Source organism: Cydia splendana, chromosome 19 (genome assembly GCF_910591565.1).
Source record: "Cydia splendana chromosome 19, ilCydSple1.2, whole genome shotgun sequence".
In the NCBI taxonomy this organism is placed as follows: Eukaryota; Metazoa; Arthropoda; class Insecta; order Lepidoptera; family Tortricidae; genus Cydia; species Cydia splendana.
In genome coordinates this window covers 17,225,212-17,252,960 of record NC_085978.1, presented here as the reverse complement: position 1 = coordinate 17,252,960, position 27,749 = coordinate 17,225,212, and the positions used below count along the sequence as shown (strand labels likewise).

The 27,749-nt window shown below is 40.8% G+C and overlaps 2 protein-coding genes across 2 annotated transcripts; both read left to right on the top strand.

The window, feature by feature from the left end:
- The first annotated feature begins 372 nt into the window (after positions 1 to 372).
- LOC134800387 (antifreeze protein Maxi-like) lies at positions 373 to 6,161 on the top strand. Its single transcript, XM_063772886.1, has 3 exons — positions 373 to 438; positions 541 to 751; positions 5,989 to 6,161. Exons 1-3 carry the CDS (start codon positions 373 to 375, stop codon positions 6,159 to 6,161), a joined length of 450 nt encoding a protein of 149 aa, XP_063628956.1.
- A 16,300-nt stretch (positions 6,162 to 22,461) lies between these two features.
- On the top strand, positions 22,462 to 26,954 carry LOC134799825 (TWiK family of potassium channels protein 7-like). The gene is made up of 2 exons (XM_063772226.1): positions 22,462 to 22,898; positions 26,296 to 26,954. Exons 1-2 carry the CDS (start codon positions 22,499 to 22,501, stop codon positions 26,940 to 26,942), a joined length of 1,047 nt encoding a protein of 348 aa, XP_063628296.1. The 5' UTR covers positions 22,462 to 22,498; the 3' UTR covers positions 26,943 to 26,954.
- The last annotated feature ends 795 nt before the right edge of the window (positions 26,955 to 27,749 follow it).

The following is a 27,749-nucleotide window of genomic DNA, read 5'->3' as shown; positions in this document are numbered from 1 at the left end:
TCCAAAACGCATATGTAACTGAGTGAATAATAGAAAGGTGATGCGTTACAAACACTGGTCTGTGGCTCCAAATTTGTTAGAGTCTGTGCGGAAAGAGAAGAGCCGTAGAATGTATGGGATCCCATACATTTCACGACTCTTCTCTTTCCGCACATACTCTATATACATAGATAGAAAAACGTAGAAACGAGGTTTGGGGGTCGCGAAAAAAATTTTGTGGTCATAAAAGGCCGTGACACCATATAGTTTGGAAAACACTGTTGTATATAACAGAAATATGTCGCGGGTAGTTAAAAGTGAGTGTAGTTAGAGCGGCGCCTGTGCCGGGACAAATGGCGGGTGTGGTGGTGTCGAGTGCGAAAGTTGCAGTAAATGTGGCCTCGCCGGCGCGCGCGGCCCGCGGCCGTCCCTCACACCGCGTCGAGCCGGCGCGGGACAGTATTTAACAGATTTACGAAACTAAACTAACGAACAATAATGAAACAGATGCGCATTAGAAATGAATGCGTGTACGAGCACCTGTTCGGCTGGTTCTTGTAGTTGAGCAGTGCGGTCGGCGGGCTAGCCAGTAGCCGCTCGCTCGTGTGTGAGGAGCCGGCGCGGCGGCGCGCAGGCGCGGGCGCGCGTTCGCAGGCGGCGGCGGTGGCGGCGGCAGTCCGCGGCGCCGCCGACAGCACGCGGCCGCGACGCGGCTCCAGCGCCGCACAACTTTCCCGCGACAACTTCAGCCTCGCCGCGAGTGCAACCACAAGTGATCACGTACAGTGCAGTTCGCAAGTTGTCTAACAGTTGTTAAAGTTGGTGTTGTGTGTTTGGGAGGGGAGTGCGATTCGGCCTGCGCCGACCGCCTCATCAGCGTCTTACATCTTGTAAGACACATACCTACCTACTTAAATTAATTTGTGTCACATAAAATCTGATTTCATTGCACTTACATACCTATAATATATACAAGTTGTCAACTTCGATGATTATAACTAAACTTATAACAGTTATAACTGATGAATTATTATTAGTCAGCTGATTAATTTATAACGGCACAGTCATTATACTTCTAAATATGTTTTATGGTGATAATAGCATAATTAAAGTAGTATCAGCTGCAATAGGTACGTGGTTTAGAATTTTTTTAATAAACTACACAAAGTACTTAAATTTGATACGACATTAATTTATTTAATTGAATGTAAGGACCGCCGCTAGCTGTGTGGTGGGCGGCGGGTCCCGCACCGACGATCGTAAATCTCTGATCACTTCTGATTTCCGCACATACTCCTGCATAACGTTTACTGTGAGACTACCCATTTACACACACTGCCGAATGTGGATCCAAAGAACCATCCCGTCTGCTTTCGTCCATTAATAATATCTTACGATATTATATTCACTTTAGGTGTTGGTTCCCTAATAATCCAAAACGTCATTTAAACGAATTATTTCTGAAAACTTAAAAAAATATAAATAGTCATCGAGATAAATAGTGGCTTATTATTAACCGGGCAACTAAAATATTAAACAGGAACTTTCATTGGGCATATAATAATATAATTTGGCTGTGCATTAATATTTTGGCCCCAATAAATTTATATTAGACCAAACAAAATATTTTAAAACAACTTCATTTTTGAATTAATAGATAGCCGTTTTCTTTTTAAAATGTGCTTCATAAATGGTCTCCAATATAATAATTCAGTTGCCAAATAAATACTTGGTATCTGCCTAAAAATAATCTAAAGCTGTAACGGCATTAAAATACAACTAATATTGATATATTTTAAGGCTCCGTTTTTGTTGCCAAACTATTAATTTTAGTACCATATCTATTTTTTTAAACTACCCTATTTCTATTAATTAGTTGACCGGTTAAATACGTGCCATAAATAGTTACTTACAATATTTTCAGTAAAACATATATTTCAGATTATCAGCGAAAAATTCGTCGGGTTATAACTCAGTGTAGGCAGGGTTTAACTTTCTTCTATATATATATATATATTTGTTTTACCTATTCACAAATTATGAACGACCTATTTTGCGCCATGAAAAAAACAACCTAAATCTCCCACCGAAGCACTTGTATTGAAACTGAAAATTAAGGCTCGTGCCATATTCACCGACTTGTTACTTAACGATGATAACAAGCAACTAACTATAGATATCCTTGTCTATTACCTACTCGTACTTCCAAATGTAATAATATTACATAAGCCTTCTTGAACTTACTGTGACGCTTAGTCAATTTTTGGATGGAAGGATTAAACATTATAAGGATGACCTAAGACTATAATCCTCTACAGTTTGGTTAAATTTGTGACGGAAAGTCAATGTAATGAATTTCTAATTATATACATAGTGTTAGTTGCTTTAGAGATTTCGGTCTCAAAGCCACAGTCACCGCGTTTCTAATAACATAAAACTAGTTTTTAAAAGATTAATCTTGTGTTTTCTCCATTGCTCCTTACCGACATGCTAGTGTAGGTAGTAGGTACGAAGAGCGTCGTATTATTTTTGGCAAATAACAATGTCAAGTTGGTGAAGTGGACTCGAACGCCAGCAAACTTCTTCTGACAGATTGAGTTTGTTGTTGCTTCAGAGTAGAGAGTTTACGAGTGTGTCAGTACGAGTAGGTACCTAAAGTAAACAAGTAGGTAGGCATTTAACGAGCATAAGGAAATTATTATTGTACGTTCAAGATATTACGTGTTACGTACACGTTATTATAAACTAATTTTACGATTAGACTTAGGTATGTATTTTACGATAACTGCAACTCTACTAGTCATTTCCCCGGGTGCCGATCAATTAGTGATTAGAAATTCGATTACATTGTAATTATTCCAATGTAGCAAAATTAAAATTACCTACAAAATAGCGTTTCCTTTCCATTAATGTATGTAGTAGGTATTACGATATGGTTATCCCGCGGCAGGCGAGTGTTGTTTTTGCCAAATGCAATAATAACGCTAACGATTCTCGCAAACAGCGAGCGGGTGATACCTACCTACTACTCGAGTGCGTCCGTCGCGTCTGGTCGGTCGGGCCCAGCTGCTGCGCGGATCCAGTTCGCCCTTACAGTATTTACTAACTGGAGACGCCTTGGCTGTCATTTTCTGTACAAAACAGTCTGCCGATTTTTGCGGGGGAGGGGCAAGTTAAATGTTGGGCTATTTATACATGATTTGTACGTAGCGTACAAATAGCTATGTCAGATAAACGTCAGATCAAACAGTCCATACGAAGTTTGCACAATTGTGCAAGGTTTTCGGCAGAGGGGTAAGCTCTTAAAGGCGACTCCGGTTATTAAATGCTCTATGAGTTCGCCTCACGAACAAAAGCTTTGTCCGAATTCCGCGCTGGCAATATTAGGTCGAATTGTTTAATTCAGTCGGTTAAAAAGGTTTGTCGTGTGCGAGCCGCTTCGTTAATCTCGCGTGTGTTAATTGCACTGGCTTTTGTATCAATTATAATTTTCACAATGAAAATAATATAATAGCGGTTGTGCCAAAGTGTATTTTATTAGGTTACCAAAAGCATAGGTACCCAGAAATGTTATAGGATATTATCAGCGAAGCATTAAGAGCCAACAGGAGTGGTCATTCCTCCATACAAACGTACTCCTCGTTTACCTCCGTGGTTTTTGAAGCTAGAGCAATGATTTTTTCAACAGATTAATATTGTCAATATCTGATCGGACCGTTTTGCTTTTTTTGATATTTTTGTTTTTTAAGGTGCTAGTGCCCTTCAAAAATGGCCAAAATGGCCTAATTGACTATGCCGCAATGAGAGGCGTGGCATTCAAAACTGATATCAATTAGCCAAAAAAGCAAAACGGTCCAACACAGATAATTTCATAATCATTTAGATTTCCAAATTTGGTTACGATTGGTTAAGTTTTGGAGGAGGAAACAGAGGAGTACGAAACCTCGATTTTTGAGATTTTTACGCACGATTTTTCGCCTTGTCCTTATCGCACTACTTTTAGGTGCCGCGTCCGTTAGCGAGACGGGTATATTTACCTAAAATATTTAAAACTCAGCTCCGGTTTCGTCTTAAGATTAGGAGAAGTGCAATACACATATTGCAAAGAGGTACGTTAGGATCCTACCGTTAACGATACCTATTGGGAAGGAGCCGGCGCTCTCGGGCTCATTCATATCTCGGGCTGCCGCGGCTGGTGGGTGCCGACCTACTAACCAACACCGCGAATTGCGCGAATCGACTACAATTGCAATTTAAATACTCCTTCAATCACATAACCGCTGCGGACCCCAAAAATGTTACATTTTATACTCGTCCAATAAAAATACGAGTAAGTACCTTCATTATTTAAGTTAAGAGGTTTCAATCTGTATTAGTGTTGTCTGAAAGTTATTAATGAATAATGGTATCTGGCTGGCGCCGGCGGAGTACGGTTCAGCCAATTCAATTAAGTTTAGGTAACGTTGGATTTGGTAAATAGAGTAACATGATTACTATTTCTTTGTGAATATACACTATATACAGGGTGAAATTTAAATCACTGGCCATATTCATTCCAGGCACTAGGTTACACTTAAGGAATCTATTTAGCGAAAAAAAAGAGTACATTTTTTTTTAATTTTCATTTTTCAATTTTTAAATACTTTCCACGAGTCGTGGTCACCCTATTACCACAAATGTAAACAAACCTAATAGTAGGTTTTAACAACAACATCAGCAAAACCCTTATCTGACCTTCACTAAACCTTATAATCGTTGCAATAGGGTCCACCTAGTTAGTGTTGGCGATGGTAGGCAGGTTTATCAATTTCGAGGGTAGTCCAAACCATTCCGCGCTAGCGGTAAACATAACGGTTAGCATAAATGATTAGTCACTCGTCACTCGCCAACCTTAAAATAACAATCGCGCGCGTACTAAGGTTTAAAAAAATGTTTTCGAACCGGGAATATTAGGAAATGGTACGGTGTTATTTATTAAGTGGTGAGTGTTTACGTGGTGCACAAAGATTATACGAAATGGAATCAGTTCCACGCCTTCGCAGACAAGGATTGAATCCAAGAGTACCATCTCGTGGGACTTTCGTTAATTGCGTCGACTTTTAATCAAATGTAAGTACATAAGATGATTCAATTTTTTAAATACGCCTGAATGCAAAGATTCCTGACCTAGTTTTTACTCATTGTTTTTAAGCCACGGACGTTTTGTTAATAATCATTAGTCAGAAATAATATTTTAGATTAAAAATGGGTTGCCTTTGTTTGCATTTTGACGGCTCTAAGCCCGTTAAAGTATGAAGGAAAAATTAGCAACTTATGTAGGTAAGCGTCTTATCTCGCTGCAATAGGGTTCATAATTGGTGACGCTATTGCAAACAGCGGGAGGGGCGGGGTGTCAATGACCTTAACTGATAAGAGAGAAGCGGGTGTAGTGGGTAGTTGTCGGTTCACCATAACGTACGAGGTTTTTAGGACAACTTGATGATGAGTTATTTCGAAAAAAATGTACTGAGCGGTATTAAAAGAAAAAACACGTGTTTAATATTTTTTCGAGTTCTTTCGGGTGTTTCAATTTGGCCAGTGAATTAAATTTCACCCTGTATAGGTTTCCTCGTGATATTTTCTTTATCGAAAACCTTGTTGAATGTGTAATTCAATACCTCCCTATTTGTTTCGGGTTCTGAATGATAATAACCTTGACTTTTAAAATATTGTTTACGATTTCATTGTAAAAGCAGGATATCAAATGTCACACTGACCAAACTGTGAAAGTTTCTCAGGTCCGTTCATCGACTACAAAAGAGCTGAATGATCTACTAACCGGTTTTCCGAAACCGACAAGTTAAACTCATAGGCCCCCTCTGTTTTGGGGTGAACATTTCTGATAACTATTTGGTACAATTCAAAAAATTACAAACATTTTTAAAAAATTGTACGCTTTATTATTCGGTTTATTGGCTTTCCACGCCATACATCATTATAGCATATTGAATAATAAAAAACTGAACGGAGCGGCGGCGGCGGCGGCGGCGGCGGCGGCGGCGGCGGAGGCGGAGGCGGCGGCGGCGGAGGAGGCGGAGGCGGCGGAGGCTCGCGTCGCGGGTAAAAGGTTCCAAATTAATGGAACTGAACACCACAATATCCCTCAGGAATCATTTTTCTTTGAAAGAAACGGTTGTATATAGCGAGTATTTTGTATAGGTTTTTATCATTTACTTATTGAAGTTTAACGGCTTTTTCTTATTTCACTTAGTGAACCCCAATTTACCAAATTGATGTTTTTTTGATTAGATTAGATTAGATTAGATATATTTATTTCTTAAAGAAAAAGACACAGTATTTTACACAAAAGATAAAACAAAGGCTTTCACTAAAAGATCGTCAACTCAACATTTACATTAAAAACAGAAAAGAAAAAATAAAAGAATATAAAATTAATAAATAAATAAAACAATGTCACAAATAAGAAAATGTCAATGTAAGCAGGTATACTTAGCTAGGGCAAACCTAGGTATTGTCGAATGTCAAGAACAAGAAAAAACAAATGAACAAAATTATTTACAAAAAATACTAAGTTATAAATAACTTTAACAGATATTTAATTTTGTCACCTGTCCTAACATTGCTAATTTATAAACTGAAAAAAAATGTCATATACCTACTAAGAAAACGTGATCAAGGCCTCCAGTGCCCAAGGCTGGAATCGAACCAGCGTCCTCTGCTACCACAGCAGGCGCCTGAGCCATTCGGCCACCTGGGTCTCGCCGGCATGTCGAATTTTTACAAGTACCTATACCTATGCATTTCTTATTGAAATAAAGCAAATTAAAATATTTTTATTTGTTCTAATGCTATATTAGTATAGCTAATTTACCTTAGGAATTTTAACAATAATACCAAACCTACAATATAAAATTTAATTGTGAAAAAAAAAAACAAAAAAAACAAATGGATATCAACATGATCACAATATATCGTCCTTGCAATACCTACATAATATAATAACGATTACCAATCAAGCGATAATTATTGTCGGAATACTCGGAATGACAAAATAGGAACCAGGTACTTACAGCGTCCCCTTTGATGGAGTTCGAATATATAACTTTTCTCGGGTTTCCCCCGTCTTCCTTCAATCTTTTCTTCCATTATCTTTTGAATTAGATTTGATTAGATGTCGTGTCGTACTTGAGTGGTAATATCTGGGATGTGACGAGGTTTTCTCCTAATAAGCAATACCTTCATTTGAGGTTGTTACACGGTGAATAAACCCTATTCAACTAACATAATGTAACTATTATACACCACATGTATAAACATTCTACGTGTTAGAGCAAAACAAGTAGCCTATTTGCAGAACATTTCGGCAACAGTGTTTGGACAACATCTGCTTCGTTAACCGAGGTGCCGGCCGGTGCCGGCGCCGGACCGTGTGTTGTCGTTTGTCGGTTCGTTACTAATCGCTATCATTGGCCGATGGCTGATGTGCATCGCAACAGCGCCTTATCGAGTTAGCTGAGGTAAAGAGGGGTGGAGGGAGGGGGTAATGCAATCAGGTGAGCGCCGGAACGGACGCCGGCAGCGCTTCCGGCTTGTCTGCTTCCGGTCGCTGCTAATTCTTCGGAAACCCTCCTCCTCTCACCACTCGGTACCCTCTTCAAGTACCTCCACCGAAAATGGATTAAGTCACTAAGTAAGTGATTGTTGAAATATGATATAAAATTTTGAGGATTCCGTTGATTAGATCAGTTCACAACTAACGACATATTTGATTCAAATAAATAGGAGCTGAGGTAGGCACATTTTCTAATTATTAGGCATTTTATAAAATTGACCGCAAAAGGGTTCAGTAGTTAGTTATACCTATGTAAGTAGAGTTAAATACTTCTGCTTTTCCGAAAGGATAAAAAAATGGTGGACTCATGAACAGAGTAGGTACAACTGAATACCTAGAACTTTACCTTATTATAGCTACCGTCATAGTACCTATATGTTACAATAATATACATATGTAGAAATTTTCGTTACCTGCACATTAACGAATAACGATCAATCAGTCCAATATATGGATGGGTCTGTGGACGCAGCTCAACCACCGGAACACGCCATGCACACATGCACCGCTGCGCTGCGCCGGTCGGCATCCTTGCACGCTTTAACGGATGATTACGCCAGAAGTCACACTGTCCGCTGCTGACGTAGGTAGTTAAATGTGCTAAGGAATCAACATCACTTGTACACTACTTCAGTTTTAAGAGAGCAATGTGGCAACTACTGGCCCTCACCCGTTGTCATTTTTAGGATCTACTTTGTTAACTTTGCCAGTTTGCCAATACGGAACTGTGGCATAAGCCTTATTTTAAGACCCCCGGCAAAACTTTCGCACAAGCCTATCGCTGCACGACACTTCTTACCACACAAGTCTCATGGCATGTAAGTTGAGCTTCTTGAGACGAACAAACAAACAACCGAAAAGTCATATACCGTCTTCCTTCCAAAATCCTTCGGAAGTAAAAATGAAGGTTGATGATACGGTCGTGTCAGAATAAATTAATAGTAAGATTTAATGAACCTCCATAAAATACATACTCGTATTCTCACGATGTAGGTATACTTGTATTGGACGGTTTGAAAGGGCCAAGAAGCCTTAGCTGCTGCCAGGCAGTATCAAATAGAAAGCGACTTCGGCGATTACTTTCTGTTTGATGCTGATTCATCCAGGTGGATACCTACAGTAAACATCCATCCAAAGCCACAAATATTTTACCAAACCCTTTTGTTACCACAGGAATTTCCTTTCGCTAACGTGTTGACTGGAAACTGAACCCTCTGCCGAGGATTTTTGAGGAAATACAGAAAGAACATCTTCATAAAGAAGCGTACAGGTTTTTAAAGGATCGGCAAACAGGCACCCCTGGGGTTGCAAGCATTCAAAGGCAATTTTAGCAACCGACGAAATGAAAAACCTTTTGCTGTCACTGTCTATAAGACGTTGACAACTGACGTATCTAGTGTGGAGTGACGTGACGTCAGCGATGTCAGGTCACGGCCAGGCGGCCAGGGGCGCTCCATCCATCTCGCGCCATCAGCATTCATGAATGCAAATACAAGCAAAACTCGCGCGTGTAATGTAGCGAAATTCTGCGTTGCCAGGAACCATACTATGCCGGAAATAGCTGCCAGCTAGTCTGGACGCGTTAGGCATCCTACAGGCAAATTGCACTTTACTGAATCAAAGAATTTGTAACGACTCCTTCGGCTCGATTCGGAAAATGAATTAGATTTCTACTAGACTTCAACAAGTTACGATACGGATAATTTGAAGATATTTGTAAGATAGACTAGATATGTCAAATTTGACGTTTCCGCGATTCTGGAGGTCCTCTTGAACGATTTCGACAAGTTAGACTTAGATATCCAAGTCACATGTAGTCGATATCTAATGTATATCTAGTTGATCTCTAAATCGTCTCAAGATCTTGTGATTATCTCGAAATCCGAATAAGCCTGCTTGTCTTGAATTATCCCGTATTTATGTTTTAACATTTTGCTGAGATATCAGCCATCCATGCATAAATATCAGACCCGTTACAAATTATGATTCAATATGTGTTTCTTTAAAACGCACTTTTAATTAACTTACAAGAGTCTTACGAATGAAAAGGTCTACCTAATTTAATTTCGTGTAGCTACCGCTGGCGCTAGTTATGCGCGCCTAATGCCGCGCCACGATGTGACCCGACCGGATGGTACAAGTTCGATCGGTTAATCCGTGTACTTAATTCATCTCTTTTTTGTATTAGCTGTGTAAAATGTGTGTAATCTATTTTTCGGTTTATTTTATGTTTCTTTACTTATTTTTTTTGTCTGTTACCTTCCGTGATTATTTCTCACTTGATGGTCTAATCGGAAGATCAGCGCTGGAAGTCGCCAGCAACATGCTGAGATGGGACCATTTCGTGACACTTTATTTTTCACTATGTTTTTTCAATGTATGTCTGTTGTCTGTGTGTTTACGAATAAAAAACTATTCTATTCTATTCTATTCTATTCTATTCTAATCTACACCTCTTGGCATTGCGCATAATCGGATTACACGCATTTAGGATCAAATGAAGGTATTAAAACGATTTTCAGCTTGCTAAAAAATCTAATGTGATTGGCCTAAAAATGTAGTGTAGTGCTTTAATGTAAAATTAATTAAAAAATATTTTTTTGTCGAGCTGTTAGTAAAATAAACACGTAATAAAAACAGTAAAATTGCCTTTCAAGGATGTTAATTAGGTAGTCACGCTCCGCCGCCGCCGCCGCCGCCGGCTGCTCCTGACACTCCCATTCAGAAACCAAGCCTCGTCCTCTCCAACCTCCGCTATTACAATTATTTACAACGGCGCTCAGGACCACGACCGACGCCACGTTACCGACTTAAAAATATATTCTGAATAAAAAACAAATCGCGAGATCTGTCGAACACAAAAAGTCGGAAGTCTGACACAAAAAAATTCCAAGTTGGAGATTACGAATGGGAATTATCCGGCGAGAGTGCGGGTGACGCGGCGCGGGGCTGCGGTGCGGGAAGCGGGGGGAGGGGGTTGCAGGCCATTCAGCTGGCCTCCCGCCGAGTACCACAGCACAGCTGACATGACATTTCATTTTCATACACCAAGGAACCGGAAAGGTAGTTAAAAAGTTGTTATTGCGGTCCCGATTTATTATGTATTTCTTTCACGAACGTGACACTGACAATGGTGTCTGCTACATTTGGGCGTGTACGCGGAGCCGAAACAGCCAAACCCTTTTGACAAGGAAGACACCAAACCTCCACTTGCTTGACTACTCTCCTTGCCGCCGGTGTCACAAGCCGCAGAGAAAGCAACCGCCGGGGCGTAAAGAATATCAAATTTGGAAGAAAATACGAAACGATGCATGCGAAAACGGGCCCCAGTTACCTACGTCTTCGGCTGACGGGGATTCATTATAAGGTTATTATTATACGTGGCGGCTGCCACGGTTGTATTGTTGAGAGCCACCATTTGGAGCTAAAACAGTTTAGATATACATGATAAGAATGGGTCTGTTAGACAGCGATTATTTTGAGGAGGGTAATTTGCCAGTCAAATTAGATCCAAAAAAGCGTTTTGAGGAATTAATTCCTCATTGAAATCATTTTCATACCTTCATTTGATCCTAAAGGCGTATAATCCGAGTTTGCTTCATCCCAGGAGGTGTGGATAAATTTTGGGAGCCTTGGGAGATAATTTTACCTTGGATAGACAAAACCACTCGATGTAGAAGGAACATATCATCAATTACAATGTCACTACCAGCACAGAATAAATAATAGTACTAGGTACAGAAGACTCACTCTCTAACAAAAGGCGTCTGTAACGATCAGGACAGATATGGCCGCTAGGTGGTGACAGCGCCACGCGTGGCTTATGGCTAGCCACCAAAATTGGTGTGGAACGGATGTACTTTTAGCTACCTGTAGCAAAGCGACGAAATCGCGGAGTGAGCCACGCCTGCTACCAGCAAGGTTGTTGTGGATCAGACACTAGTGAAAAAAAATTCAGATATGAACACGATTTTACAAAAAAAAGGGAAATTCAAAGTGGCGGCCATTTTTTACAATGATTGACTACGAATTCTTATTAAGGTGTCTTTCGGATCCTCAGATGTCAATTTCTATCATGATTGAAGCAAATTTTTCGTCGGACGTACTGTTTTTGAACCAAGTACAAGCAAAAAATAATGCAAAAATAATTCCACAACTCCTGCAAACGTGGATTATACTAATTTAGAACCAAATGAAGGTATTAAGACGATTTCCAGCTTGCTGGGAATTCATTCCTGGAATAAATCTAATTTGACTAGTCTATAAACATTTAGGTAGTGTTAGTTTAAGTTAAATATACATATAATATAGGTACCTAATAAATTATTTTCAGTACGTACATTTTGTGGGAAATGGCTGGAACTAGAATAAATGCGCTAAATTATGATGCCAGGTGTAGATCTGCTTGCTGCAGATTCTGTTGAACTTGCTATATCGTAAAATCCTAATGCATTGCATGGTTGTTACAAGCTTTTAAAGTCGGAATTTTGTTCCAAAACTCTCTCATTTCTCTGTCGGGTCATCAAGTGAGCTTGTATTAGAGGGTCGACGCATATATAGGTAATATCAAGGCGTGTTTAAGTATTTGGTTAACCAATCGAGTCGTATTCAAAGTGGCGCGCGTGTGAATATTGGATTAGTTTGTGTAAGGCGTGAAATTAGTTCACAAGTAGGTAGGTAATACTACACAATCAGCCGATAACGATCGACGTCGCGAGCGACACGTTACATACGTAGGTACTTACCTAAATATGTAGTTTTTATAGGCTTTAATAGGGGGAAGCTAGTCCTTTACGAAATCCGTAAATTATAATGTGTTAGTCTACGCTTTGAGTCAATTTCTAAAATAACATATATTATTCATTCGTGTGAACAATAAAAATGTAGTTCGCTTTTCGTAAATACGTACCTACAGTGAAAGTTAATTATGATAGTGTTTATGTATAAGTTTCTATACCTACTACATATAGGCACCTAAACCTTCTGGAATAAAACTCTCTCTAACTCCTGAAGGTCTATTTGAATAGTATATAATGTCTATTTAGTGAAATTGGTAGTTTTTCTATTTCTGGAACATCTACTACTTTTTTTTAAATCCCTAAACTAAACAGTATCAAGTAGTTCCGTTGTGTACAATATTCCCTGTAGGTAGCTGTGAGTAAAGGTCCCGTGGCTGGGAGGTTAACACGACACACTTGTCTCTTTGTTTGTCATCTCGGTCGCCGACGCCTTTACCTACTGACAAGTCCTGCTGAGACCAAACATAATTATATGTGAATAAATATTATGTGGTTTTGCGATTAATATAATACGGTCGGCTCAGATTCACTCCTCGGGTAAAGATCATATCTTAACAGTCATTATAATTTAAAAACGAACACATCACACACCTGACCACTCCTACACACCGCGTAGCAATGTCCTCGCAGTACTACGATTTGACGACGATTCGTAGAGCAACCTATTTACAAGCGCGCGCCCGCGTTATAGTACAACATATGAGGAAGAACATTTCTCATTATGCTCCTGACCCTGCCCATCTCTGCCGCACCTGTAGGTACAATTGTACATAAGTGCAAACGATACGCATATCTAACGTCTGTAGAATTAACATGCCTGTCATCTAGTAAGATTTTAAGAGATTTGTACTGAACTGACAAAATTATCAATATATATACGCGCCTGCATTCGTGAATCAACATTCAACATGTCAATATAGTTTATGTTTCAGATTCAGATTCAGGGGGCCGATTTTTGAATTTCGAGCGCCTGATTTAGTCACCCGAAAATCGGTGGAAAATAGCAAAATGCTAATTTTTAGGGTTCCGTACCCAAAGGGTAAAACGGGACCCTATTACTAAGACTTCGCTGTCCGTCCGTCCGTCCGTCCGTCCGTCTGTCACCAGGCTGTATCTCACGAACCGTGATAGCTAGACAGTTGAAATTTTCACAGATGATGTATTTCTGTTGCCGCTATAACAACAAATACTAAAAACAGAATAAAATTAAGATTTAACTGGGGCTCCCATACAACAAACGTGATTTTTGACCAAAGTTAAGCAACGTCGGGAGTGGTCAGTATTTGGATGGGTGACCGTTTTTTTTTGCTTTTTTTTTTTTTGCATTATGGTACGGAACCCTTCGTGCGCGAGTCCGACTCGCACTTGCCCGGTTTTTTGAAATACGAGCAGATACGAGCGATAGAAATTGGGAATCGAGTGGTATTGACCACTCGTTTTCAATTCTATTAGTAGAATTTAAATGCCGGGTACTGCAGATATTATTGAACGAAATACACGAAATCGAGCGGTCGAAATTCAAAAATCGGCCCCAGATCGTTTACGACTAATACGGTGTAAACGTACATATCAAAAACATAAAAATAAAAACACACACACCTAAACCTAATTAAACCTAAAACTATACACAATTACACAAGTCAATTAAAATGAGTGGGATGATTTGGCTAATCGCGCAAATACCGCTTTAACATCTCTTCCCGTACTTCTCTGTTCTGGGCGACGCATTTTTAAATCCTGTGCTGATATTCCTCTTGGATGTACTCGTATGTAGTTGAGTACTGTACCTAATTTTAAGATTTACCTCCGACGTTTCGAGGACGGTGTTGTCCCCGTGGTCTCGGAGAAGACTGGCTAAAGTTGACATCAACATCTTCTAGCCGCGCGAGTTTTTCGAACTACCCGCACTTGGTCTTGTTTATCAGTTAGAACGTTTTGCGCACTAGGGATGTTACTCTGTCGACACACAACACTAACGATATTCGATTTATCGACTGCCTAGTGCGCAAAATCGACTGCCTAGTTGGTTTAGCCAAATACGAAGTGACAGGGATAGCAGCAAACAAATTCCTTTCCGAGAGCCAGCGAGTCGCTAGCAGCTTAGGTCCTGTTATTTTGATTGTACATAATTGCCAGTCGGCATCGGGTTAATTCACGACCGATTAGTTTAGTTAAGTTTAGTTTAGTTTATTTATTTCATAATGATAAATTACAGTATAAATTATTCTTACGCTAATCTATATGAATTTACATTATGATCGTCAATAATTTAGCATGCAAACGTAATTATACAATGTCAACAATGATAATCAAATAACAAATTTATAATTTAAAAATAAATTTGAGAACTATCGTCAAATTGAAAAAAAAAACTCAATAAATAACAAAATACATGTCTAATATCTCATAATGATCGTCATACTAAAACTAAGAGCGGTAATCATAGGTAATAAGTTCAGAACGAATGTCAATCAATTTTACATAAGGTAAGTATAATGTCAAATAGTTATTTCAATTTTAATTCCATGTATTCGTCCACTGAATATAATGGGTTATTCAATAAAAAGTTCCTCAGTTGACGTTCAAATGCTTCGTCAGATATTTCAGTTCTTAATTCGGCGGGTAGACGTTCGTAATAAGTTGGGCCCATTACTCGCGGATTCTTACATGAAAGTGCCATGCGACGCGGCACTGTTCGCAGGATTCGATTAGGAGCCTTTCTCAGCGCTCACGCGTCCTTTTATCTCCATGTTCCTATTTACCTTCGCCACGCCACGGTCCACCATCTGCCATAACGAGCAGGCTCAGCTGACTCGGGAGCGGGACGCGATAATCGCTCGTCACGACTCCACTGGGATCGATTCTCATTTAACAAATTGTTCATGTTGTTATGATTAACATTTATTTTAACTGTAGTTGAGGCTGATTGGTGCCCGCGTTATGTACTGGGAGTCGTGTCATTAGGCGTCACGCTCGCGTTTATTGGTGGGCGTGAGATGCACGACGCGCGACTGCGCGAAGAATATTAAATACCTCGTTTACAGTAGGCCGTTGACGAGCCGGAGTATACTGTAAACGACATTATGCTCAAGCTCCTGGTCAATTGCTCATGCCCTAGTGCCCATGCCCATACCAAACTTTGGTACCTATTATTATACAGGGTGTCCCTAGCCATTGGACAAAGCCGAAATTTACATATGCATTAGCGTATTTAGATACCTATACAAATATCATAACAATCGGTGTAGCGGTTACGAAGAAAATTAACAAATTACGATTTTTTTACTTTGGAGCAACCTGTATGTGTTAGTAGCTCCTGAGGTAATAAATAGTATGAAACCTTCTTCGACCGTTTTGATTATCTTTTTTTATTTATGACATTAATAAGATTTTGACTTTTGACAAATGTCATCATGGCCGCACATTTTCAAACAAATTGTCAAAAGCACTGCCAATGATTAATACATTATGTTTTTTTTGCTGTCCATTATTGGAAATAACTATTGTTTGATATTTTTTTTTTTATCTTTTGTTCTAATTATAAAAATATCACCGTTAGAGCATTTCTGAGAAGTAACCCTACGTGGGATTTCAGGGTTTGTCCAATGGCTAAGGTCACCCTGTATAAGGTAGGTACCTTATATTTTAAAAACAAATACTTATCAATTTAAATACTTTAGTTATTTAGTTAATTAGAATTTAATCCTTTGAATAAATTATCCTTTATACCTACCACATACTATAAATAAATACGTATGTAAGGAGTTATGGCAAGGCTGACTCGAACATGCTCCTGACGCTGCATGCCGGCTTACGCCCGAAACACCACCTCCGACGGTCACCTAGGGCGTGCAGAGCACGATGGCGTTTACACGATGTCCCTGTTAATTACCTTGCCGTCAACGGCCTAACTGTAAACGAGGTAACTATAACAATTTGTTAAATCTGAATCGGCCTCCGCAGGCCGCAGCCCGCACCCCGCACCGCACCAGCGGCGGCCCGCGGCCCACGGCCGCCTCCGACCTACCTTTGCTTTACACACTAGTACGGCTTTATATTGATTCAGGTCCAGGAAGGTTCGCTTGCTGTTCGCGACCCACACCTGCCGCTTAATAAACTAACTTCGTCGACAAGATTTTGTTTCCTACTTTCGGGGAACTTACGTTCACGTGAGGTTTCCCTTTACCGAGCGATGGTTTATTACCTTATTCCTACTTTACAAGTTTTCCAGTTATAATAATATTTTAAGATAAAGATAGTTTATTATTCAAGTAGGCATATTACAGTGCGCTTAATGAACGTCAAATAAAGCTACACCGGCTCCAACCCTACACCTCTGCCTCCAGAAGATTTAAATCCCACCCTTAATTGGAGGAGGGTATCCCAATATGGGACCGGCAACAAACTCGGCGGGACACATCTTTTCAAAACATTACATCTTATAGTTAACATGCATTACGAGCAAATGAGAAAAAATACAATTTAAATTAGTATAGAAGTATATGTGGCTTTATCAATGATTGTTTTGTACCGCAATAATGGCATGCGCATAAACTTGTGCCATATGTAGACACATAGTGAAATTAATGCAATTCTAAGCTGCGTAGGCTACTTCAGATTGAGGCGTAGCAACTCTGGGCAGCTGCACGCGGGTAAAGTGCTTTAAACCACACCATTCACAGTTCATATCTCGCCTTTTTCACCTAGGTATTAAATTTCCTCGAAATCGATACTGTGAACTGATTATTCGTAAGACTTTATTTATCTTCACATACGTAGTTTTGCATGTACTTACTCGTTACTACTACATCTTCTTCACAAATTAAAGTAAGTAGCTTATGGGTTTACAGCAAGTTTCTTTGCCAGTTTTAGGTAAATACTTACGATGCGTAGAGAACCTCAATGTAGTCGCACTAATTGGGAGATGCTCATACGGCTCAACGCACGGCGTGTGAAGTGTCAACACAAACACTCAAGAGAGCATAAGCGTTGTCAGCTTAGGGATGTCGCTCCCGACCTGTAGCTACTATGTAGCATCCTCGACACCGTTCATTCATACAAACCTTATTGCCAAGGCATAAGGTCCAACGTTGGTCAGTTACGTTGCGGCTAGTAGGTACATCTAATATGCACAGGGATGGCTAAAGTGCTTTTGTCGTCGGCTGCCAGTGCCAACCGCAGTTGCAGCCTCGCTGATTAGTTTAAGTGATGTCTAGTTACGCATAGTTGTTATTGATGTCAAGGGCACAATTTATGTTGGTTTCATAAAGTAGTAAGTGCTGGGACAGTGTTGTACGACAGTGTCGGAGCGACGACGGCGACGGTGATTGGCGCGGGTCAGTCGACTCGCACGACATAGTCGACATACGATCAATAAATCTGGCAACGGAGCGACTTTCACCATATATTGTGAATATATAACGTAGGTTATAAAAACCCGAAAAATTTAATTCTATACTACGTGTATTTTTATTACAACCGCGAATTGAAACGAGGCGTAGGTTTTAGTGCTATGAAACGTATATATATATGTCGGACCCTGACACCAGAAAGACGTATTGCAGCGTTATAGTTCATTATTTTAGACGCCTGTATAAAATCGATTAGCAATGTTGAGCTACGTATTATTTGGTTGTAACAAAATAAATAAAGTTGTGTAGAGAGTAACTCCGTCTATTGGCGCATTGTTGAAATAAAGTTGCGTAGAGAGTAACGCCATCTATTGGCGTGTTGTTGAACTGAGATGACAGGTAGAAGGCTTTGGAACGTCGAGAGGTTTCTCTCGAGTGAGCGTAGGCACGAGTTGGCGTTTTTGTCGGTATGTTGGTAGACTGGTCGAGCAGGTTTGCCAACTTGACTGAGGCGGGAGCGGAGAGGCTCCGCCGCTGGTAGTTCTTCTTGATCGGACCGCGCTAGAGATCGGACGTACTCGTTAGCCAACCTCGTGCCTAACTCGCTACGCTCCTGAAGGTTTATACCTGAAGGATTATTCTGATAGCTTATAGAATCCCGCGTTCTTTAACCATTTAGCTAAGTGTTTTATTTCAAGTGTTATTATGATTTCTTATGTTTCGTTAGAAGCTTACTTTTGTGAAATAAAGAAATAATGTGTTATGTGTTGTTTTAACTTGTTTTGAAAAGATTTGTCCCTCTGAGTTTGTTGCCGGTCCAATATATGGCTAAATCTTCTCAGGTCAGATATGTAGGGTTGAAGCCGGCCTAGTTTGACTTGAATAAAGATTTAAACGGTTTCTTTTTACTTTCATATCGCTCCCTTGAATTAAAATAGCAATTAGTTCTTTTAAATATTTAGTACTGAAGTATAGTAGGCACTAGTATGGTTAACGAGTCCTAATGTTTATTTCATGCACTGGTAGCAATGGTAGCATACTGGTTTAGCTGTGAAGTAATACATTATCGTACTACCCCCACGCGCCCACCGCCTTTTAGGACCATCGGTATTCGACATATATATATTAATTTAGCCGTAACTAACAGAGTGCTATTAATTATTTCGTTTTTTTCGAGCGGCAATGTACTCGTATTGCATATATAGGCATCACTTGTGACATTTGTGACGTCTCGTCCGGAAGTGCGACGTTTTTAAATTCAAAATTTAAAATATATTTATTTCATAACTTGATATTACAGAGGAGCAGTACAGTGATCCCCACACTAGGCTTAGCCTGTGACGTGGGGATCTAAGCAAAATACAAATTATGATTAAAGCTACTATATTAAAATATAAATAAAAGCAATGTATTGAATTGATACAATACATGCGTGCTGATTTATTCTAAAAGGTAAATAAATCGTAAATAAACCATATGAAAGTTAATTCACTATGGCCTATACTTGCCTATACTAACTACCCTTGAAATATGTGGTTGTAGTTTCGATACAAGTAGACTTAAGTATCGGATTAAAAAAAAAAAAAAATTATATTCAACTCGAAATTGTAGTTTGGGTCACAGATAAAAACAGCTTTATGCCGTAATTATTATTGTTTTAATACAATTTTAACTATGTAGGTACGTGAGAGCTAAAACAGCAAAACAAAACCAAAATGTGGCTTAAAAATATATATTTTCGATGTTGTAAAATTTTGCTTGAACATGTATAATAATAAAAATAAGAATAATTTGAGCCCATAAACGTCCCACTGCTCGGCACAGGCCTCCTCTCATGCGCGAGAGGGCTTGGGCTATAGTCCCCACGCTAGCCCAATGCGGATTGGGGACTTCACATACACCTTTGAATTTCTTCGCAGATGTATGCAGGTTTCCTCACATGTAACATGTATTGATATTCTAAAATTTTATGAACAATTCAATTGCTTTTGGATTTCAGAAGGACAGAACAAATTATCAGAGAAAACAATACACTTTTTTGGTAGATTTTTTAGTAGGTCTCTTTAAAATGTAAGACCATTCAAAAGTTATTATCTATTTTAGAAAACTAGTCGCCATAACGGAAAGGCCAATTCTGCGACACTTCAAGTCAATGTCGATCGGTTAAATCATATCCGAAGTCAATAAAATGAAGCGATGTTGCCGTGTGATAAAATGTTGATATACCTATCAATCACCTGTGCTGTCACAAATTTGCCCAGTGGCGAGATGATGTCATAAAAGTAAGCCGAATCGCACCTGCCGCTAATTCGTCACGTCGGATGACAGCTCGTGAGGGAACTGCCAGAACGCCAATTCTGGGAATAGAGGCAATGTTACCGGATATTCTCCAACTTTTATTAGGAATGCGGAGCAGGAAGATGAAGTGGATGTATTTATTATTTCGTGATTCTCCGACTTTTTCCGTTCGGTATCTGGATTTCTTTCTTGCGTTCCATGGAAGGATTTTAAAACGTTTTACGGCACAGAAAACTTTATTTACTTAATCACAAAATGTGCTCCTTGCTGTTTAGCAAAGTCACAGTAGATATTCATAGAAAAGAAATCAAATTATTTAATGAATATACTCTGATTTGTGTTATTTCATATAGATATACACAAATATATTCTTAAGTAGGTATCTTGTCAGGAAATAAATATAATATATTTGTACAAAAACATTAGCTCAATGCTACGAAGTTAGTGATGCGTGTATCATTAATATGTCGCCCACAATCGGCTGAAGGAAGGCTCCGTATAAACGTACACGTGCAGGGTTGTACATACATACAGTGCCTACCTAACTGTTGTTTATTTATGCGATTCATGTCCCCGGGACCGCGTACAAATCAGAAGCTATTTGTATAAAAGGATGTCACGGGAGTCATGAGCATTGAGCGGGCTCTCGTGTCAATTGCAGTGGGAGGGGGTGGGAGAGGGGGGCTCGCCAAACAATGTGTGCGAGACGCAATCACAGCGGCTTGTCCGCGCCGCCGCTGCCGCCTCCGTGCGCGATCTACGCCGATATCGAACTCGCAACAATGACTGGGTTTTCAGCCAAACCCACATCTATATAGTAGTAGTAGATTAATCTTCCAGCCAGGAAATTGGGCTTAATATAAAACGCGGGCCGGTGGAAAAAGCGATCATGGTGATTAATTATCGCAGTGCAGTACACAATGCCCGCGGCGAGTTACCGTCGATTACGGCCGGACGTCATTACACGCCTGAACACGATCCCCCCCAACGGCGCGCTGATGAGGGGGAGGGCCTTTTTGCATTTGCAGAGGATTCGGGCGCGGCTTTGAGCGCGGCCGGCAATCTCCGGCCGCGGGCGGTCAAAGAAAACTTTACAGCATTTATAATGAAGCGGCGACGCAATTACGCGTTGTGTTTGATGCCACCTCGCCGCTCCGACCGGCTCCGAGTTCATCTCGCCGGATCCACTAACAATTGGTAGCGCCGTTTATGGTTCTCCGGCAGAAAATCGCATTATTGTTTGAACACTTAATACCAACTGAATAATTTTTTTCTTACTAAAAATATATACACACGTTCTGTCATATACTGTAAAAATGCTAGAAATTGGCAATTTAAGCTGTAACAGGAAATGCAATATCTTTCATGCGTAAAAACGTTATAATTCTTTAACACGTAAAATGACGACATAATCTTATTCATTGTTCAGAGTTTTTCTGGAAATTGTTATTTTCTGTTTGAAAGTGTATTTTTCGGCAGTGTGAAGTCCTACTGATGAACGTTTCGTTTTAAAACTCAGCGCTACAAAGAGAAAATCTGTGCCAATTTTAATGTCGTTCGATTGGACTGAATTTTATGCAGACATCAAATGACAGTATCGCAAAATACGTGAAGAAATACCTCGTACGAGTAGCACTCGTAATAGGACTCAAACCACAACTTGCTTGAAAATATCTAGAGAGAGTACCTAACATAAGTAAAGGCGAAGTACTCTCATCCTACGTGATTTAGTTAGTTAACATCGCCGTCGTACTACTTAAGCGACATACGAGACAACGTGACGCAAAGTGTGACGCTACGAACATATCAATGTCATATGATATATAGTTTGTTTAGATAATATTGTATAATGTATAAGGTAGGTGTCGCGTCGCTTTCATCGCTCTGTTCGTGGAAGCCGCCAACCCAAACAAAATAGATGTACGAATCGTATTTGGTCTGTGAATAAGGAGTAGGTGTGCGGTTGTGCGGTGCGGGTGACGCGCGCACTTGCAAGTTGCGGCGGGGAACGTCACGTAGCCCGGCGCGTCATCCAGGCGCGAGGACAAACTTAGGTGAAGGTGTTGTAGTGCATTTGCGGCGGCGGCGGCGTGCGTGCTACGTGCGTTGGGTGAATTTGCAAAGCGGTTGGACGAGGTGCATTCAAAATCAGTTCACCTTTAAAGTGTGGGTTGCAATGTATGGTACCGAGCTTCAACCTTTGAGAGGCTTGCACTTTTATGTACTGACTTTATTAACCATAATTCTGTCCACTACCACCAGTTTTGTCAGTTTTTTCATAATCGTCATTTTTATAAATGTGTTTGTTGAAAGATACACAATTTAGCAGAGGTTTGCTAAGTTTTATGAATATGGAGTTAACCCTAGTAGACGTCATGAATGTGCTGTAGTATGACCTGCGTGTCTGTTGTTGCAGGTGCTGGGTCGCTAGCGGGCGGCGGGCGGCATGTGGCGCTAGCATGGCGGGGTGCTGCGGGGGCGCGGGGTGCGGCGCGCGGCGCGGTGCGTCCCCGCGCGCCTGCCTGGTCGCCTGCGCGCTCGTGCTGCTCTACAACCTGCTGGGCGGGTTCCTGTTCCTGGCGCTCGAGGGCGGCGAGGAGAGCGCGGTGGCGGCGGTGGCCACGGGCCGCGGCGGCGCGGCGGCGCTGCGCGCGCGCACCGTCGAGCGCCTCTGGGCGCTCACCGAGGACCTCAACATCCTGTACAAGGACAACTGGACTCGCCTCGCGGCGCGCGAGTTGCTCGAGTTCCAGCGCGGCCTGGCGGGCCCGCCGCCGCCGCCGCGCGCTGTCTCCGACCCTTTCCGATGGACCTTTTCGACGAGTTTCCTGTACGCGCTCACGCTCATCACTACCATTGGTGAGTAAAGTATTAGGGTTTTCCTTCGATACACTCCAATTAAGCTCTTCAGTTGAATTTTTATTAGGTATTTGTCAGGGCTAGTAGGTTAGCGAGGCGTTTATCCTGGTTGTTTTATATGGCTCTAGTTATTAAAGTCTAGTGCTCAATGTTCTGACAACTCTTGATATTATGATCTATTAAAAACTTGCGATACCTACACACAAGACGACATTCTTTAACGGGAACTTTAAATTTGATTCTGCAAAGATTTGGAATGACCTGCCGCCACCCATTCGTGAACCGATGCACGATGGGACTATTAAATAAGTTTTTGGCAAAAAAATCATTTTTGGTACAAGCTTTTATCGCTGACTGTACTTTTCTTACGACAGACAACTAATACTCATCGAGACAATTCTAAAAACCCCTAACACAATTAGGTTTCGTTGTTTCATCAAGGAGTTCCTATGGCCACCTCCTGTCTCCATCATCAGATCAGTTCGACAGTACCATATTATTGTATTGTCATTAGAACTACATACAGCTGCCAAATTTCATTATTTTTATTTTTTATTTATTTAATTAATAAATCTTACAGCTATCATAACAGTTTCCCAATGCGATAGTGCAGGCAGGCTATTCCCAAGTAGCATTGCAAGCTGTATATAAGCTGTATTAAAGTTTATTTGTATACTATAAGCTGTCAAGTTAGGCTGTACAAAGGCTGTATAAGCGCTTATACAGCCCTTATAAGTAAAAAAAGGGCCCAAATTATACAGCCTTTGGCGTTATTAGAGCTGTAGAGTAGCTGTATAAGCAATACATAAGCTGCATAATAGCTGCATTACAGCTATATTTCGGTGTAACAGGAAACCTTAACACTACAGATAATCTTTTATAAGTACGATATAAGAATATAAGTTTTAAATGAGTTATAAGAAAGAATTACAAGAGAATAATAATCATTTAAGAAACTAAAATGTCTTAATCTTGTTCATTCGTAATATAGTAATGGCGACAATAAAGTGTTATAGTGGATGGTAAAAGTAAAAGTAAATATTATACAGGACTTGAATGGAATATTACATTATTAGTAAGTGCGGATTATTATTTATTATGAACCTGTGTATCTTTTCTGGCAAAATATTTACGCGCCTGCAAAATAACAAAGAGAAACCATAAGGAAAATATCAAAAATCGGTAAAGTTACTGTTTGTTTTTAAGGTTAGAGTATCAAAAATATTTATAAATATTAATTCTAAGGCTAAACAATTTATTTTAGCTGGTAATCATAACACGGCGTTAGTCTGCTAAATATTTGCAAGTATTTCTTTAATTATATTTACAAATACGTTTTTTTTTTATTGTATTATGGCGACAATTTTTAAACAGCCTACAGGATAGTTGGAGAGCATAATAATCTTAGTAGCTGTGCTGTGTAATAGATGGAGTGTCTTTTACAGCTTTTGTATTTAAAACAGCTTTATAATAGAATATTTGTATTCGTTTGGCTGTATTTCGGTTCTCCGTACATAAGTTATAATTATAATTCTCTTTAGATATCCGTATAACAAATAAAAGACCTGTACTGTAACTGTCATATATTCCTTTAGTTTTATAATACACTTATTTTCAGAAATCATTACACTACTATACTTATACGAGTGTAAAATTACGCCAAAAGATTGTTATAAGCGACTCTATCAGTAATACAGAAAAAAGCTGTACTATAGCTGCCATTTATTCATTTGGTTTTATAATACCCTTACAGACAGAAGTTATACAACTACTATTCTTATAGGAGAGTAAGATTACGCCATAAGAAATAGCTTTAAAACGGGGTTGACAGATACATTTGTACAGCTACAAGTGCCAAGTGATACTACAATACAGCCTGTATACAGCTTTTACGATAAAATTAGCTTGTAGTGTTTCACAACACTTAATGTTTTAAAACGGAGTTGACAGATACTTTTGTACAGCTAAAAGTGCCAAGTGTTACTACAATACAGCCTGTATACAGCTTTTACGATAGAATTAGCTTGTAGTCTCTCACAACACTTTTAGTTTTATAGTAGATTTTTTATATTCTGATAAAGCACCCCATGCTTCCGCAGAATCCTTTATAATGATTTTATACAGCTTGAGCTGTATAATGTCGGTAAAGTACCTTTTATACAGCTTAAATCTTTTCTGACACTATTATACGTCCCTTAAATCACTCTAAGTTCTTAATTGGCTGCTATATTTATGTTGCCGACACTTCCATGCTACTTGGGTTATTAGGTATATACTATAAGTACTATAACTAAGCTAAGAATAACACAACACAAACAATGTAACCTTTACAAATTCACTTTCACAACAGTTAAATACGTCAGTTCGATTGGCAACTTGGTCATGCTCATGCTTGGTCGTGTCATGACGCTACGATCCTTGGAAGATGGTTAAATTAGTTACCTTAGATTCCATTACATGTTAGTTACATACAGGTCGAGAGTTCCTATGGCCACCTCCTGTCTCCATCATCAGATCAGTTCGACAGTACCATATTATTGTATTGTCATCAGAACTATATACAGCTGCCAATTTTCATGACGCTACGATCCTTGGAAGATGGTTAAATTAGTTACCTTAGATTCCATTACATGTTAGTTACATACATACAGGTCGACCTAATAAAACCTTGTTAAATACAGGCGGTTAGTCAAAATGTATTTACTTGATATGCAGAGCAAATTTTTTTCTCCCTCCTAAAAACACGATATGTTGGTTCAGAATCAGAATCAGAATCAGAACTTTTATTGATAAAATATAAGTATTTTACACGTCAACACATTATATCTGTTACAGCACACATTATTATTTCATACATTAAAACATTTACAGAACATAATTATTAACTATTTTAGGTCAAATTATTTTAACTTACATACTACTTCTAATTCAAATTATAATCCATTTATTTATCATTATTATTATCCATTTAGGTTCTTTTTGTTCTACTTACTAAGACGCATAGAATGACACTTATTTTATTTTATTTGTTGCACTTATTTATTCTACTCTTGTTGATTTTTATTCTAATTGTTAAGCCTAGCAAAGCACGGTAATTTGTGAACCTACGACCCACCGAACTCAAGGGTCCAGTCTGAAAACCAGCGCTAGGCATATGCTGACATTGGAGCCCATTACCCAATCATTCGTGTATGATTACCTATTTTTCTAATGAATTTGTACCTATTTTAGTATTTAAGGTTTATATTTTGTACTTAGGTCATAAGGCATTTTTTGTGGCAATACGAGTAAATATTTTTCTGATTCTGATTCTAAAATATACCTAGTGCCAATAACTAAGACTTTTCTTGAATTGGTTGTATTCAGCGTATAGGTACATGATGTGTGATACCCACAGGTCACGGTGACGTGGCGCCGACGTCAGCGGCGGGACGCGCGTGCGCGGTGCTGTACGCCGTGGTGGGCATCCCGCTCGTCATGCTGTACCTAGCCACGCTGGGCGCCGCGCTGGCTCGCGCCGCGCGCCGCCTCTACGCGCGCCTTACGCCCGCGCCGCCCGCCGACCGACTCAAAGACGGTGACGAGAAGCGAACCCCGTTCCAAGCGGCGTTAAACCTGGACGGACTCGGCGCCGGCGCGAGGATATGCGCCGCGCGCGCCCGCCGCGTTCCCGCCGCGCTCAGCGTGGCGTTACTCGCGTTATACGTCGCGCTTGGAGCTGCGTTGTTCGCGCGCACCGAGCGGTGGTCGCTCCTCGACGGGTGCTACTTCTCATTCTCGAGCCTGGCGACAATCGGGTTCGGCGCGCTGCGGCCGGGGCGCGCGGCGGCGGCGCGGGCGGCCGCGGGCGAGGCGGGAGCCGCCGCCGCGCTGGACGCAGCCGTGGGCGCCTGCGCGGCCTACATACTGGTCGGCGTGGCCGTGGTCGCGGCCGCGTTTGACCTGCTTCAGGAGGAGTTGCGGGCCGCGCTGCGCGGTGCCGGCACGCGGTGCGGCGCGCGACGCACGGTGCACTCGGCGGAGCGGTGCGTGGCGCCCTCCTGACCCGCGCCCGCGCCCGCCGCGCCGCCGGACCGACGGCCGCAGGTCACCTTCAAGGTGGAGGCGCTGCCGGCGCGCTTCAGCTCGCTTCCGCGGCGGCGCTCGGGCGGCGGCGAGGCGGGCTTCACGCGCGGTGGACTGGGCCGGCGCTCGGCGGGCGCGGGCGGCGAGAGCTGCGTCGAGTACTTCGTGCCGCGCTCGCTGAGCGAGTTCAACCTGAGTGCGATGAGTGGTGAACTGTACGAGTTGAGTGCGCTGTCGGGGCGGCGGCCGGCGCCGGCGCCGGCTCCGGCGGCGAAGGGGCGCGACAAGATGGTCACGTTCGAGGAGGCGGCCGCGCCGCAGCACGACGTGTTCATGTGACGACGCGGGGGGACGGGGCTCGTGGGGATATTTGTTATACAATAAATATTACATTTTACACAGTAACTTGTTTCTTTTACCCCGATAAGTTAGGTATTTATATCTCACGTATGTATGATCATTTTGCATTTACTTATAGATAGTCCTGGATTGATGGAGTAAGTATTAATGGAAAATATTGGTTACCTCGGTAAGTGGAGCTCGCTTATAGCAACTCACTCAGACCAGATATATAGTGGAGCGACCATTAGGCAGATTGCGGCTCTCACCCTAACGCCGAAACCAATCAACACCGCCTCCGACACGACACGATAATTACTGAGATCGCCATTCAGCCGCCCGATGAATAGCGTGTTTTGACGACCCAGATTTCTATTAGGCGATTCAATGATTAATGATCCCCGCAACTGGAAATTTCCCATCTAAATTAAATACTCCGCTTGAAAA

Excerpts from the sequence above, each read along its gene's own strand:
- LOC134800387 (XM_063772886.1), top strand. The coding sequence starts at position 373 with ATGTGGCCTCGCCGGCGCGCGCGGCCCGCGGCCGTCCCTCACACCGCG. Across the intron at positions 439-540 it reads CGTCGAGCCGGCGCGGGACA|TTGAGCAGTGCGGTCGGCGG; the intron begins GTATTTAACAGA and ends TGGTTCTTGTAG. Across the intron at positions 752-5,988 it reads CGCCGCGAGTGCAACCACAA|CGGCGGCGGCGGCGGCGGCG; the intron begins GTGATCACGTAC and ends AACTGAACGGAG.
- LOC134799825 (XM_063772226.1), top strand. The coding sequence starts at position 22,499 with ATGGCGGGGTGCTGCGGGGGCGCGGGGTGCGGCGCGCGGCGCGGTGCG. Across the intron at positions 22,899-26,295 it reads CACGCTCATCACTACCATTG|GTCACGGTGACGTGGCGCCG; the intron begins GTGAGTAAAGTA and ends TGATACCCACAG.